Source organism: Hypomesus transpacificus, chromosome 11, assembly GCF_021917145.1.
Source record: "Hypomesus transpacificus isolate Combined female chromosome 11, fHypTra1, whole genome shotgun sequence".
Taxonomy (NCBI): Eukaryota; Metazoa; Chordata; class Actinopteri; order Osmeriformes; family Osmeridae; genus Hypomesus; species Hypomesus transpacificus.
Genome location: NC_061070.1, coordinates 14,620,613 through 14,634,864, shown reverse-complemented (window position 1 = coordinate 14,634,864; position 14,252 = coordinate 14,620,613). Strand labels below are relative to the sequence as shown.

Sequence of the window (14,252 nt, the reverse complement as noted above, 5' to 3'; positions counted from 1 at the left end):
GACTCAGGCTGTGGCCTGTTGGTTGCCTCTTTCTGTCAGCACATGAAGAAACAAGTGGATCATCATTTCCTGCCAGTGACAAGCTGGGCAGCCGTCCAGACAAACGTAACCTCTTCTCCTTGTCCAGCAGCCTTAGTGTCCCGGCCAGAGCCTCTGAGAAACAACAGCTTTTCTGTCTCAGCCAAGCCTCTCCTCAGCTTTCCCTGCTCCTCACTGCCCGCCCTCTACGCTGGTGGGTAAATCGACAGAGAAAACAGAAATACATCTTATGATCCAGCCCTCGTGTCATTTCTCCGTCGCTTCCCTCCTACATCAGGCGACTTACGTAACTATTTGAGCTGTCGACGGAGATGCGTCTGGGCATCTGTGGTTAGTGTTCTCATGTTATCTATGCCGTCTTGTCATGTTAACTCTGATCTCAAAGCAATGGATGGGCTGGCCTCTAAGCTGTGCTCAAACACGACTGTTTTGACACACAAAAAAAACACAAAGGCACGCATGCACCCACACAAGCCCTTCCTCTGACTCAGATCGATGTAACTGTTGAAAAGATCACAGAAAGTGACCTATAACTGTTATAGTGGCTCACAGAGGCATTAGTTGGCTGACAGAAGAGCGCCCACTGTTTGGTTGTCTGGTAATTAGAATGGTACAAAGGCCAATCAAGAGTCACTTTTTAAAGACTGGAAAGACATTACAGTTATTTTATACCAAATTATATGATCCATAGAACTACCCCAGTTTAATGTCTGCTTGTTTGTATACCAAGGCCGTAGCCATGGAGTCAACATTGGGGGGGAAAAATTACATTTTTTATGATAATTTCGAACAGCGTGCGTGGTTGCCTGTCGTAGCGTTGGACATTTATATATTTTTTTATATCAATATATTGAGGGGGCCATTTTGACCAGATTTGAATATTGGGGGGGATGTGTCCCCCCAATATATATTATGATTACGGCCTTGTTGTAAACAACCAAGAAAATACCTAAATTATAACCATGCTATCATTTTAAGATACAGGAAAAACATCTCCAAACTTAACAACACCAAACAGAAGATGTTTCCCAAATAGTCTTTATTTACAAAAGTATCAAACGGCAGACAGACAGACGGCTGTTTTGCTCTGATCTGACACCAGAGCTAAGGTGTTCATGCAGCTTCTCTACTTCACACGGCCCTGAAAAGACCACTAACCCCCATGGGTGGAAACCACCACAATGGGAATGATCTGAAACTTTGTGAAATCCACTCGGCGGTGTCAAAATGCTACTCGAATGAGATGCATGTATGAGTGGAGTGAACCCTAATTAACGTTCAGATTGGATATCAAATACACTAAAAATTGATCTGAAGACACTGAACGTTTATATTTGCCTTTCTCCAGATACGGCAAAACACTGGCTGAAAGCCGTTTGCTCCTTTCAGTCAACATCACTGTGTTTGCTTCTTCCTGGTCCCTCATTTCACATCCTATCTTCCATATTTTCTCTTTACAATCTCACTTTCTCATTTCATTCTAAAGGAACAGCTTCCTTACAAGGCCAGAATGAATATTTTGGCGATGATGGAACCATTTAATGTACAACAGATCTCCATCGGTGTCTATTCATTTTCTGTTCCACTGTTGACACTCAGCTTAACTGAGTGGTTGATAGTGACAGTTCAAGGAATAGCCTACACCAGTAAAACCTTCCGTCTGACTCTCATCATAAATCACCTTCAGAGTTCCCTCACATGTCCACAGGTCCAGTAAGGTGCTAACTGCATCTCTGAGCCCAGGGTTTGAATTTCACTTGCTACTGCAGGAGGTCTGGTTACCAGGCCTGACAAACAACTTTATCAAAACAGATGGTACTTATGATTCAAAATTCAAACAGCTTTGTTACCTCTACACTTCGTTTGATCAATTAACCAGCTTTGGCCTACCAGACTAGGGTGTTGTGTTCCAGAATCAAAGATCTCAGGCGGTCCATACAGTCTGTTAATCACTGTGATTCAAACCCTACAATAACCACACATTTCTGTCTCAATTTTCAAGATGACAGTCAAACTTGCATTGGGAGCCTTGGGACAATAGGCTACATGTTATGCCTCAGCAACTGCTATCCTGAGAATCTACTTCCAACTAACCCTATTCACAAAACGGTACTCCTCCTGGTCATGGGACTCAGAATAGAGATGGTGGAGCAACACTAACAATAAAGTTGATTGTTGGCTCTCGTGGATGGGTAGGGACATATGACTCCATGTTCATTCTGACATATACATTTGTACACAGAAAAACAATAGATACCAGTAAATATACATATAATTCATGGATCACAGCAAGGACTTACATACATGATTTCATTGAAGTGTTACATTGGTGACCTTGGTATCATTTTCTAAGAGAAAAATCATCACTTATTCCTAAATTAAATGTTTTGCATTATATTTTAGAAGTGAGATGCAACCAAAAAGAGTATTAGTCCCACTTGAATGGTTAAAATGAAAAAAATATAAATGCATGGATTATTTATATACAACTGTTTAACTGATGATACTCTACATTATTCGTCTTTCATCATGAGAATGACATTTTTGCTCTCTGATGACAAGATGGATGGAAACACTACTGACAGTCAATCAGGTGCAGGACTACACATGGGCGACAAGCCCAATAGAAGCTCTGAAATGCTGTCATGGCAATGTTTGTTTACATCCCCAGAGTAAGTCCTATGGTTGGCCAATCAGAGGTCAGGAAAATAGGTGACCCCTGGCACAGAACCACTGACCCTGAACTCTGACCCTAGGTGAGCCGAGACAAATCCCCCTGTTACCGAGGCCTGATGTTAACACCAGTCTTACTGCTAACCTTTATCTCTGTGACTGTGTCTCTGTGTTACTGAGTAGCTACAGATGGCTGACAGATAGGCAGCCAAGATTGTGTAATGTTCAGAAAATATACGCCAGCCAACCAGACTAGGCTAGATCAGGCCAAGCTAGAACACCCAACCAGGCTAGTCCAGACTATGACACACAGCAGTACTTTCTCCACCAGGACTTGGACAGTTTCTTCATCTTGTCTGGAGTCCTCTGTTTGTGCCGCTGGGGATGCTGGGAGTCTGAGTTTTGTATGCTGGCCACAATGGCTGCGTCAAAAACCTCCTTTAGGTTCTTCTGGGTAAGGGAAGAACACTCCATGTAGCACAAAGCGTGTATCTCCTCCGCACAGCGCCGGGCCTCCACCGGGTCCACAGGCTTCTCACGGTAACGGGCCAGCTCGATCAGAACCTTCACATCCTCCCGCAGGTCCGACTGTGTGCCCACCAGGACCACGGGCGCCCGCGGACAGTGCCGGCGGATCTCTGGAACCCACTTCTCTGCCACGTTTTGGAAGGAGGCGGGGCTAACCACGCTGAAGCACAGCATGAAGATGTCAGCATTGTTGTAGCAAAGGGGGCGGAGCTTATCAAACTCATCCTGTGGGGACAGGTCAAATAAGAGAGACAGATGAGACAACGAGGAAGAGAGGGACAAGCTCTTTCAGAGGATAATGATAACCCAAAGGCTATACAATATATGGTGACTGACACTGCAATGTTATGTAATGCAGCCTGACAATGGCACTCCACTGCAGTATTTATCACACATCCCCTCCATGTAAAGCCAGCGATATAAATTGAAAATGTATCAATGTATACATGCACAAAATATATACAATACATGCTACTCAGAGTTTTAGTATGGCTGGCATTCATTTGCCAGATGTAGGCCTGACCCACTCTCGGAAAATACATTTAAATACTGGCAAGCACAATACAGTATATGACCAATGACAGCAGACTAAGGTCAGAGAATAAGTGCCCTTTCTATACACGACTCAGAACTATGTGTAATAATTGGTACGTTGACATGAAACTTAGTCCTTCTGATAAATTCCTATAAGTAGCTGGCAGGCAACGTTACAGGGATTTACCTCTGTAAGCATATAACCTCTGGACCACCGACTGACGCCAATATGGCTGCTTATCTCCCCTGACAACGTGTGTTCAGTCCTTTCATCTGCCTGCGTTACGCAAAGGCAGTGATTGTGGGGTAATCGGAAACACATCTACTTGCACTGTGATTTTCACCGAAAAGGAGATAACACTGGCATTCCACTGAGATGAGAGTTGTTTATTGACGAAGTGTGCACGTCCCGTCCCTCTCTCCTCACCCCTCTCTCGTTCTTTCATCTGGTCCTGTGATACACCCAGCTTGAGTGTTTACGCACTGTGTTCCTGACTGAAACGTTAACTGTGTGATATCCTCCTCAGAGGAGCACAGGGTTCTTGGTTATTCTGCATACAATCATGAGAAAGTTGATCTATTCCCTTCTGACTGGCTGTCTGAACTCAGCCCGAGTCCTCAACAGCTCCTGCCACTGTCCTGCCTCCCACCTCCAACCCCTAGCCCAGGAACTGACTGTCTCCATTAACCTCAGGACACAATACCATTTAGTCACCAATAGCCTGTTCCTGCCCCAGACTGAAACACTGGTCAGTATCCAGACTCTTCCTCCTGCTTCCTGTTACAGCTTCCTTGGCTCTGCTTTCTATAGTCTTTGCTGTCTTTCCCAGACTCTCCCTTCTAATATTCCAGCCTGTTTAGCTCTCATCTTTCTGATCTCTGCTTTCTTTTCTCCAGCATCCACTTTTCTGGCAGCTCACTCGTGTCCTCCAGACTGCTCTGCTTCCCACATGATCAGCCCAACAGTTAGCAGCAGACTGAGCTCAACAAGTTATGCTCTTTCTAGCTTGTGTTTCCACTGACCAGACCCAGCTGGGCATCAGCTTAAAGCTATGTTTCCTCTTTAGTCTCAAAGACATGAATCACCATGATAAGGTTTACCATCTGAGGGTAACCCTCCCTCAGACTTGACAGTCAGCTCCAGTGACAGAGAGAAAAACCAGCTATAGGTAACCTCGTTTCATGTGCATTCTCACGGCTGGACATAAACACTGCTGGTACTCATCAACCTAGTCAGCTGTACTCCCTAGACCTCTGACCTGCAGGGCATGGAGATGGTGGGGGTGTGGGTGCATAGGAATGAACCCCAAGTGGAGCCATGTTAAGCTTATGAGCTGTTATCATCTCCATGAAGTAAGCGTTTTAAGCTGTAGTAAGATGAACTACTTAAATTTGCAGCATGGTAAAGGCAAGAGTTCTGGTGGCTTATTATTTATTCTTTACAGACCTGTCCAGCTGTGTCACATAGCTGTAGCTTCACCGGCTTGCCGTCAACTGCCACCACAGCTGGAAAATAAAGACATATTACATACATACATTGGAATTAAGTATTATAGTCCATATTCACATTTAAAATTTTAATATTATTATACATTAGGCCTATATATTTGTTGTAATGCCACCATATGGTGTTTTTCGTTACACTATAAAATCAGACTATAGAGAAACACAATTTGAAGTTACCTGAAAAGTTGTCAAAAGCAGTAGGGACATATTCTGTTGGATATCCATTTGTTGTGTAGCTGACGATCAGGCTTGTCTTCCCTACAGCCCCGTCTCCAACGAGCACACACTTTACTTTGCGCTCTCCTGTCCCAGTTCGATACTTAGACGAATCCCTGCTCCTGAACCTTCGCGGGGGGACCGGAGGGACCGACGGAACCGATACTGAAACAGGTTTGTATTCACCTTCTCCCTGGGGAGGCATCGCCGTGCAGTCTAACCTATATGTCGAGAGACGAGTCAATGTAAGCTTCGCCAACCCATTAGTTTCCGAACTCTGCCATCAACAGAACTTTCACAAGTGCATCTCGAAGTAAACTTCTCTCTGGTTTTCAGGGTAGGTCCCATAGTTGAAAAGTTTAAAGCCGATGCAGTCGTCTTGACGTCAAAACATACCGTTTTAAGTAACACATCATTCAAACGATATATCCAAAGTGAGCATTGGTCAAATACAACGTCCCATATGTGGGACAGCCTACAAGACTGACTTGAATGCTCTGGGTATTTTCCGTAGACACATCCAGAGCACACTCCCTCTACTACAGCTCCCTCGTGTGGACTAGGAAGGGGACAATGACATCACTGGTTCACAGGCTTGGCCATTGGCCAAATGAAAACCGGTGTTAGGGAGAATTCAGTTCCCAGTTCCTCCTTTCTTGCGCGTACGCGAAATGATGACGTTTTCTGTTGTTGCTTGGTTGAGCTGAATGTGATTTATATTATGCTAAGTTGTGTTAACTTATAGTATACTCTTTTCCATGAGCATAAGTTACATTTCTTGACGTTGGATAGTTAATTTGCACTAAAGGCTTTAAAGTACAGGAAGTAAAGCAATCTCATCATATCTAATTTATCATGATATGTTGAAATCGCTTTATAGAGCTCTATCTAAATTTCAAAAAATCCTTTTAATTCTCACTAATAAGTATCAGAACAATGCTACCACCTGGTGGCCAAAGACCGATTTTCAAAGTGGAACAATCAAGCCTTTCAAATGTACCAGTAGATTACAATATTTACATGGCCTATATCCTCGTCATTATGACTTCCATCATCATTTTACAAAAGTGTCGGTAATTTAAACTTCATTGGTAGAGCAGCCCACTAGTAACTTAGGCTACATTAAATTGGTTAAAATGGGGATGGTTTTGTCCATTGATGCATGTTTCCTACGGACACATTTAGTAGAGGGACAATAAACGCACGTTGAGCTGGTGTTTCTGGTGATTACTGTCAAGTAGCGTTGTGGTGGAAAGTGATAAACAGTCTGAAATGGCCAACAGTGAAAATCCAATATTGAATAAAGAAACTGTTCTTGGCTTCCTGGAGGAGGCAGAAGCCTGGCAGCTACAGAGTTCACAATTCCCGAGTAAAGTTGGCGGTAAACCTGCGTGGTTGAGTCAGACGAACCTTCCTTGTCTTCCAGATTCGGCGTGTGATAAATGTCAACTCCCCACAGCTTTTCTGCTGCAGGTGTATGCACCCATCACCGAACAGGATAGAAGTTTCCATCGAACAGTGTTTGTATTTTGCTGCAAGACACCTGACTGCTTCTCGCAAAATGACAGCCGTTGTCTAAAAGGTGAAGTGTGTTTGTTTACACTTAGATGATCATTTGTTCTGTTTCTCAAAGTTGACATCCCAGTTTCTCTCCTTCAGTGTATAGGAGTCAGCTGCCACGGGGAAATGATTTCTACCCCTTTGATCCCCCAACGGACGAGGCTCCAAGCGGGACAGAGCCCGACCCATGTGTACTTGGTTCTGGAGTTAAACTGTGCCGGCTATGTGGCTGTCCTGGTCAGAAAGCGTGCTCCCGCTGTCATGCTGTGTACTATTGCAGTAAAGAACACCAGACTATAGACTGGAGACACAGCCACAAGAAAGAATGTGTTGGTCAAGGTAAGCTGCAAGACAGAGGAAAACTAGATTTTCTTCATAATTTTTTTTTTTTTAAAAGTAAATGGTGCCATTAAGTGTAACATATGTTTTACAGCGCTGTCCAGTGTTGTGCCATCACCATTCCTGTTCCCCGAGTTTGAACTCGTCACCGAGCCTGAAGAGCTGCCAGTGGAAGAGGACCCAGAGACAGTAGAGGGTGTTCAGAGGGATGTTGACTGCTCCACCTTAGCTGACTGTAAGATCATACCCGACATGTCGTTTCTTCATTGGTCTTCCCCATCTTGAATCATGAGTTACAGGAGGGAGGGTACATAACAAGTGTATAACCCAACCAATGTAGAAATGGCTGATCGCAAATGTGCAGGGGCTTTTTCTCCACAGCCTTGGAGTCAGAGCTTGAAGACATGGCCATGCATGAAACTCAAGATACCAAGGTATTCCAGAAGTTTAAACAACGGATTCAAACTGAGCCGCATCAGGTACAAGCACTTTTCAGAGGCACCAATATTAGTGATGACTTTCAAACACATGTTGCATGACAAGTTATGGTGTTCCAGGTTCTGAGGTACTGCAGGGGTGGTTCTCCTCTATGGCTGTCATCTGAGCATGTTCCTTCAGAAAATGATGTCCCGCACTGCCTCTGTGGCTCCATAAGGGTGTTTGAGTTCCAGGTAATCTGATTTGTTTACTAAACCGTCAAATGTAATGGTGTGTTTGCATGCTGAATCTGATGTTGGTTTATTTGTATTACACTGAAGAGGAGTTGTTGCGTGTTCCAACAGGTGATGCCACAGTTGCTAAACCACCTGAAAGTTGACAGTCCAGAGGCCAGTATAGACTGGGGAACACTGGCTGTCTATACATGTGAGAACAGCTGTGACCTGGGGAACAAATACAGTCCTGAGTTCATATGGAAACAGGACCTCACTAAAGAGAAGCAAGCACAAAGCAACTAAGTTATAAAAAACATTCACTAATAACTGTATTGTATATACATATTTGCAATGTAATGAATAATAAGAATTGACTGTAATAAAAAATATGTAACAAACTAAAATAAGAAACTCTGACTTCCTTTCCAAAAGTACTCTTATCTAGCATAACAAACATGTGTTTGTAAAATCACAAACAAGAGATCCAGCACACTTTATATATACAAGTTTAATTGTGCACAAGTAGCAAAGTATCATACATTTGTAGCCAGTATAGACTGCATCCCTCTGTTACGGTGCTTTCTTGGGCTTAGGCGATGGACCAAAAACAGTAAGAAATATAAAACAGAACTTATTGTTTGTCTATTCTAAAATTGAAGTATAAAACAATGATTTTAAATATTGCTTAAAATGACATGTCTGGGGTACATAAACATGAATAAAAACCTAAACGTCTGACATCAAGGTTGCCTGTTAATTTCTGTTTCTGGTTACCAGGCCTTTTAGTGCCACAGTGTTGGCTCAAAAGCTGAATCCACACATACATTAGTGAACCCTATTAAGTTGGGAGGGGATGCTTTGTAAAATAATCTCAAACTTAAAACAACGTCCTGGAACACCATATCAATAAACAATACTTCATGAGTCGATCTATAAAACTGCCAGAGACCATTGATACGTTTTGAGTCTTGAATTTTGTCTTGTAAGGAATGTGTGGAAACCACATGCCTTGCAATTCCAACAATTAAACCTACTTTACAAAAATAAATTGCTTAGAGACTACAGCCTTTCATGCTGTTTCTCATTCAATAAAAGAGTGGAAGTCATTTTAAAACAATGAAACAGAAAAACTATCTGCCCAGTGGGCCCAACCAATCACTGATGTAAGTGAGTGGAAGGGGCCCACTATGAAAGGGCCCAATCAGAGTCCAAGAGAGCATCCTTGACAACATCCTGCTGCAACTACAAATATAAAACAATAAAACCATAGTCAGGTCTACGTAGTCTTACGGAATCCTTTCAAGATGGGGTAGATGTTTTCAAAGGCTTCGTAGATCTCTGCTCTCACTTTAGCACCTTGAAGAGAAGATGAGACTGCAGTAAATACACTGTAGAACTTGCATGTAAAGGGTTATTACATTTCAGAGGGCCTTACATTTCCCTCAATGGGTTTAGTTAACCACAAAATCCATACATTTTCATATAAACTCACCTGTTAAAACAACCTTCCCAGACACAAATATTAACAAGACGATTCTGGGCTTGATCATTCTGTAAATCAGCCCAGGGAAAAGCTCAGGCTCATAACTGAAACACAGAAAAGTTATTCAACCATTATTAATAAATAATGTCACATTACTTACATGTGCAGCTTATATCACAGAATTCGCCCCATGCAACTTGTCAGCATTATGGTCAAGTGAAAGAAACAGTACAATGACTGACCTGCTGAACTGCTGATGGGTGAGTACTAGGCCCTCTAACCGGATGGGGAACTTGACATCACAGCTGCCCACCATGTTCTGGATTTTGAAGTCCAGGAACTTGGCTGGGAAACCCAGTTTTTGAACCACTCTGGCATACTTCCTGGCTGCCAACCGAGACTGCTCCTCACTACAATGGGAGAGGACATTGAGGAAGGAATGAGGAGAACAAGAATAAATGCTGAATAATTCCCTTACCTTGATTCAATCAGTCCTAATTAGTGTGGCTTTAAAAAATAAAAAGGTTTACCAACTCTAGTATTTTAGCAAAAGAGATTAAAGCAGGGAGACTGACCTCTTTGCTCCAGTGCAGACCATCTTCCCAGAGCTGAAGATTAAGGCCGTGGTCCTCGGCTCTCGTATTCTCATGATAACAGCAGCAAATCGCTGGAGATTTGAAGCGTTTGCATATCAATTACCGATATCTGCTCAGGAGCCTTCTTTGAAGCAAAGCAATACTCTTGATCAACTGCCACTAAAGTAGTTTATTGAGCCGAGTTGGCGTGTTGAGATTTGGGTGTGCATCATTCCCTGGGCCTTACCTTGGGGTTGTATTCAGCATTTCTTGCTCGCAGAGCTATGGTCTTCAAGTCCAATTTACAGCCCAGGTTAACAGTGGACACAATGTTTCTGTCAAGCATATCAAGTGTGAGCCTTTCAGGCCATGATACTGTGGACAAGTCTTTATAAAAAAGTTTAGGTGTGCATGAATTGTTAAAAGTTTAAGTGTGCATGAATGGTTAGTCTAAATACAAGTTGATTGAGGAACACCTACTGTAGCTGGGGTACAATGCCTGAGCTCTCAGAGGCGGGCGTGGCTGGGGTGACAGGGGTCATGGGTGTGAGTGGGGTGGTGTAGAGAGGGGTATTGCCAGGCAAGTTGGTGGTGGTAGTGACCGCCTGGGAGTGGTACAGCTGGGGAGTCTGTCCCGAGGCACCCGGGATGCCCCCAGCCTGCTGGGCTGAAGCCTGCTGCTGCCTCTGCTGCTCCTCCAGGAGAGATAGACTGTTGGTGTTCTGGACCGGCTGGGGTGTCAGGCCACTACCATATGGCATCATTGGACTGAAGATGGGTAGACTTGGTGTCATGGCGCCCTGTAGGAGATGAGGCAGTCAATAAGAAACTTGTGAGAAACCGCTTGAGAAAAGGGTGAGAGCTTATTCTTTTCCTGGTGTCTCACACCATTACACATGTCTCAGATCGTAGTTGAAGAGACAATTACTAAAACAGTCAAGTTACCTGTGGAGAGGCCAGCCCCTGGGCAAACGGCGGTAGGCTGTTGTTCTGGTCCATGGTCTCTCCTGATGCAGCCAACAGCTGACTGACACACAGTTTCTGATGCCAAGTGTAGGATAGGACAAGTAGTAGGAGAGTGTATCCTCATGAAAGGTCAATGCACTTGATTGTTGTAGACTATTGTAGTCTTACTTTCCTCTGTCTGGCAAAGTAAGTAGCACATGAAAGCACGAATAAGAGTTATGCTTTGTTTGATGTAATTTCCAATATAAATCACATAGAGGAATTATATTGCACTGTCCAAATGGTACAGGCTAATTACTTCTAATCTATAGTAAAGTCCTGCTACGTAAGTCAACAGCTAAATAATTAGCGCATAACCAGGCACCTGGCTAGATGCTTCTTGATTGCTGCCAGCAAGACACCGCCAGCAGTACAATCAGACTAAAGTGGCGCGCAAATGCGATTGTCATTTAATTTAAAATTGAAATCTCAAACCAATAAAGACAACATACACAAACCTGACTGCACCGGGAATTTTGCCTCATTTTGTATAAGTTGTTCTCACTGGACTTGACAGTAGCTATTTAGCTAGGCTAGCACGAGAATAGCTAGCAGCAGCAAGATGCCATGTCAACATTTGCATACATCCGTTTCTCGTTGGATAAAGTTTTAGGAGCTGCAATGCACTATGTCATTTTGATACAAGATGCATTACATTTTCTTTTAGGCTTACCCTTGAATTTCCCTGAAAAATGTCAAAATAAACAGATATTCATAACCACTTCGACATGCAACACTGCGACGCTGGGTCGAGCAACATCCGGATTGGAAAAAGTATACGTTCCGGTTCTAGAGGTCACATCACTTAAAATTATCTGATGATCCAGATTGTATTTGTCAAAAAAACGAACCAAAAAATTAAGGGTGTATCCAGATGTTTTTTAAATATCACCTCTTTAATATAACAGATGAAATCAAAAAATTGCAAAAAGTGATAGCTCAACTAATAATGGAGTATAGAGTTAACTGCGTCGGGTCGAAGGAACCAGATTCGACTAACTTCTCCAGACCAGTGTACGGCGCTCTAGGAAAACGCCCTGACAAATGAACCAATCAGATTGCTTAGATTTACGGAAACAGTTAATACGCGCCCAAAAACAAACTTCAAAAGCTAGGCGACAGTTCTAGCAACGTTCATCCAGAGACAGATGGGATCTGGGTCTTCTATACTTCTTGGATATAGTCACAGGAGTGTTGGTTTTCGTTTTTCGGTTGTCTCCTTACGTATATATTTACCAGAAGAGTCGGGAAAATGACGGACAACACATTTCCAGTTTACAAATTAGATGTAATCGTAAATTTCTTTCGAACTGAAGTCTTGACTGGCCAAGAAGCGAAACAATTAACGAAAAATGACCTCACCCCGAGCCCAAACGTGAGTTGCCAACATTCATTTGTATCCAGTAAAAAACAATCTAGGACGAACAAACCCGGGAACTTATTTGTATTTATTTATTTTGCTTTCACTCCAGGGTGTGGATAGTCCTTGTAGCCTACTAGTCACGTTTCTTAGCTATCTAGCTGTTATATAAGGAATTATGAAGTTTTTACTGTGAATAGCAATCTGACTAGCTATTGTAGCTAACTGTTTTGTTTTTCTCCCTTCCAGCCAGATACTGTAAGAAGACTATACATGAGAGTGTTGCAGCTCGTGTATAATTTCAGGCCTGAATGTCATTCCATGGTCCCACTTTCTGTAAACATTCAGTATCCAGCGTTTCACGAGTATCCAACTGCCATCATGAGCGTTTACTTACGAATGCGTAAATTTTTGCCCATGTGTTTTGTATATGACTTCAGTTTGAGTGACCTACTAGCCCCAAGCGTGAAGCGTACAGTCACTGTGTTGAGTGGTATCATGAACTTTTTACACTTCAGAAAGCAGAGGATGGATATGGCCTTAGAGCACCTGGAGAGATTTAGGGCAGACATGGATAAGCTGCAGTTTTACACAAATGGAATAAAAAATGCGGAGAAGAAGATCGAGAATCTGACCACTATCCCCCCAGAGCAGCAAGAAGAAGATAAAAAGCTGTCTGCTGCCCTGTCTGACCTCCAGACTTCCAGCGTGCATAAGTACGAGGAGGTGAATGCAGTAAAGGAGGAGATTGCGGAGTGGAAAACGGAAATTGCAGAGAGGTCACAGAAACGGACTCAGATGAAGGTGGATGTGAGTACGCTGAAGGAGGAGATTGGAAAACTGGAGTCTCAGGTTGTGGAGTCGCCAGAGGAGGTGAAGGCCCAGATGGAGAAGATGAAGGAGAATGTGAAAAACATCAAGATCTCTATCAAGCAGGCGGACGAGAGGCTGGTGGGGTTGCAGATCACTGTGCGTGGCGAGACTCACCACAAGGCTGAGCTTGAGCTCATGCACAAACTGCTGCAGGACTTGCAGAGTGGCATGAACAAGACCCAGCAGCTTCAGGAGGAAGTCCAGAAGTTAGAAGTGATTAATGAAAATCAGCAGAAGGAGCTGAGAAACCTGGGAACAGAGGAGAGCCAGTTGAAAAGAGCACTAGGAATGAAGCTCGACAAGGAATCCAAGCAACAGATCCGCAGGCAGAGGAAGAAGGAGAGGACAGACCAGCATGTCCAGGGAGTGATAGGCCAGTATGGCCAGGTTCATCAGAAGCGGGAGGAGATAGCTGAGCAGATTTTGGAGAAAAACAGAGAGACTATGAAAGTTCGCAACGAAATACAAAACATGAAGGACATCTGCAACCAGGAGACGGAGAAGGCACAAGCTCTCTTTGACCAACTGATGGCTGCCCTGGACCAGTTCCATAAGAAGATCGAAAGTTGTGTTGTGGAGGGCAACAATGATATCAAAAAGATGACATTAGACTTCTAACTTTTGATTTGATACCCATCACTATTCTTGTATTCGATTCTAATACTGTATATTTCTTGTCACTACTTTTGTTATTGCTTAGCATACACATTTTAGCACTGCATTTAATTTTTTCAGTTAAACTTACATGACAAATGGACCATGTACATTTCTTGGTTACCCTGGATTCTTGGAGAAAACATTCAATATAATTAAACATTTGTGTTATGTCCTACTGCTCCTTTGAGCACTTAGAATAGATCTTTATTGTCATTGTCACAGGTACAACAAAATTAAAGTGCTTCTGGTCA

General features: G+C 43.1%; 4 protein-coding genes across 4 annotated transcripts; 2 read left to right on the top strand and 2 right to left on the bottom strand.

Moving 5' to 3' along the window:
- Positions 1 to 1,061: 1,061 nt before the first annotated feature.
- On the bottom strand, positions 1,062 to 6,013 carry rhoua (ras homolog family member Ua). Its single transcript, XM_047029097.1, has 3 exons — positions 5,458 to 6,013; positions 5,222 to 5,280; positions 1,062 to 3,465 (listed from the first exon to the last, which is right to left on the bottom strand). The coding sequence occupies exons 1-3, from the start codon at positions 5,699 to 5,701 to the stop codon at positions 3,013 to 3,015; spliced, it is 756 nt and encodes a 251-aa protein (XP_046885053.1). The 5' UTR covers positions 5,702 to 6,013; the 3' UTR covers positions 1,062 to 3,012.
- A 602-nt stretch (positions 6,014 to 6,615) lies between these two features.
- Positions 6,616 to 8,472, top strand: pdcd2 (programmed cell death 2). Its single transcript, XM_047029095.1, has 6 exons — positions 6,616 to 7,078; positions 7,156 to 7,395; positions 7,490 to 7,630; positions 7,777 to 7,874; positions 7,953 to 8,066; positions 8,178 to 8,472. The coding sequence occupies exons 1-6, from the start codon at positions 6,769 to 6,771 to the stop codon at positions 8,349 to 8,351; spliced, it is 1,077 nt and encodes a 358-aa protein (XP_046885051.1). The 5' UTR covers positions 6,616 to 6,768; the 3' UTR covers positions 8,352 to 8,472.
- A 66-nt stretch (positions 8,473 to 8,538) lies between these two features.
- LOC124473545 (TATA box binding protein) lies at positions 8,539 to 11,895 on the bottom strand. The gene is made up of 8 exons (XM_047029096.1): positions 11,785 to 11,895; positions 11,052 to 11,250; positions 10,587 to 10,906; positions 10,354 to 10,441; positions 10,107 to 10,198; positions 9,774 to 9,941; positions 9,541 to 9,635; positions 8,539 to 9,404 (listed from the first exon to the last, which is right to left on the bottom strand). The coding sequence occupies exons 2-8, from the start codon at positions 11,103 to 11,105 to the stop codon at positions 9,325 to 9,327; spliced, it is 897 nt and encodes a 298-aa protein (XP_046885052.1). The 5' UTR covers positions 11,106 to 11,250; positions 11,785 to 11,895; the 3' UTR covers positions 8,539 to 9,324.
- A 333-nt stretch (positions 11,896 to 12,228) lies between these two features.
- On the top strand, positions 12,229 to 14,252 carry nuf2 (UF2 component of NDC80 kinetochore complex). The gene is made up of 2 exons (XM_047029195.1): positions 12,229 to 12,486; positions 12,721 to 14,252. Exons 1-2 carry the CDS (start codon positions 12,364 to 12,366, stop codon positions 13,960 to 13,962), a joined length of 1,365 nt encoding a protein of 454 aa, XP_046885151.1. The 5' UTR covers positions 12,229 to 12,363; the 3' UTR covers positions 13,963 to 14,252.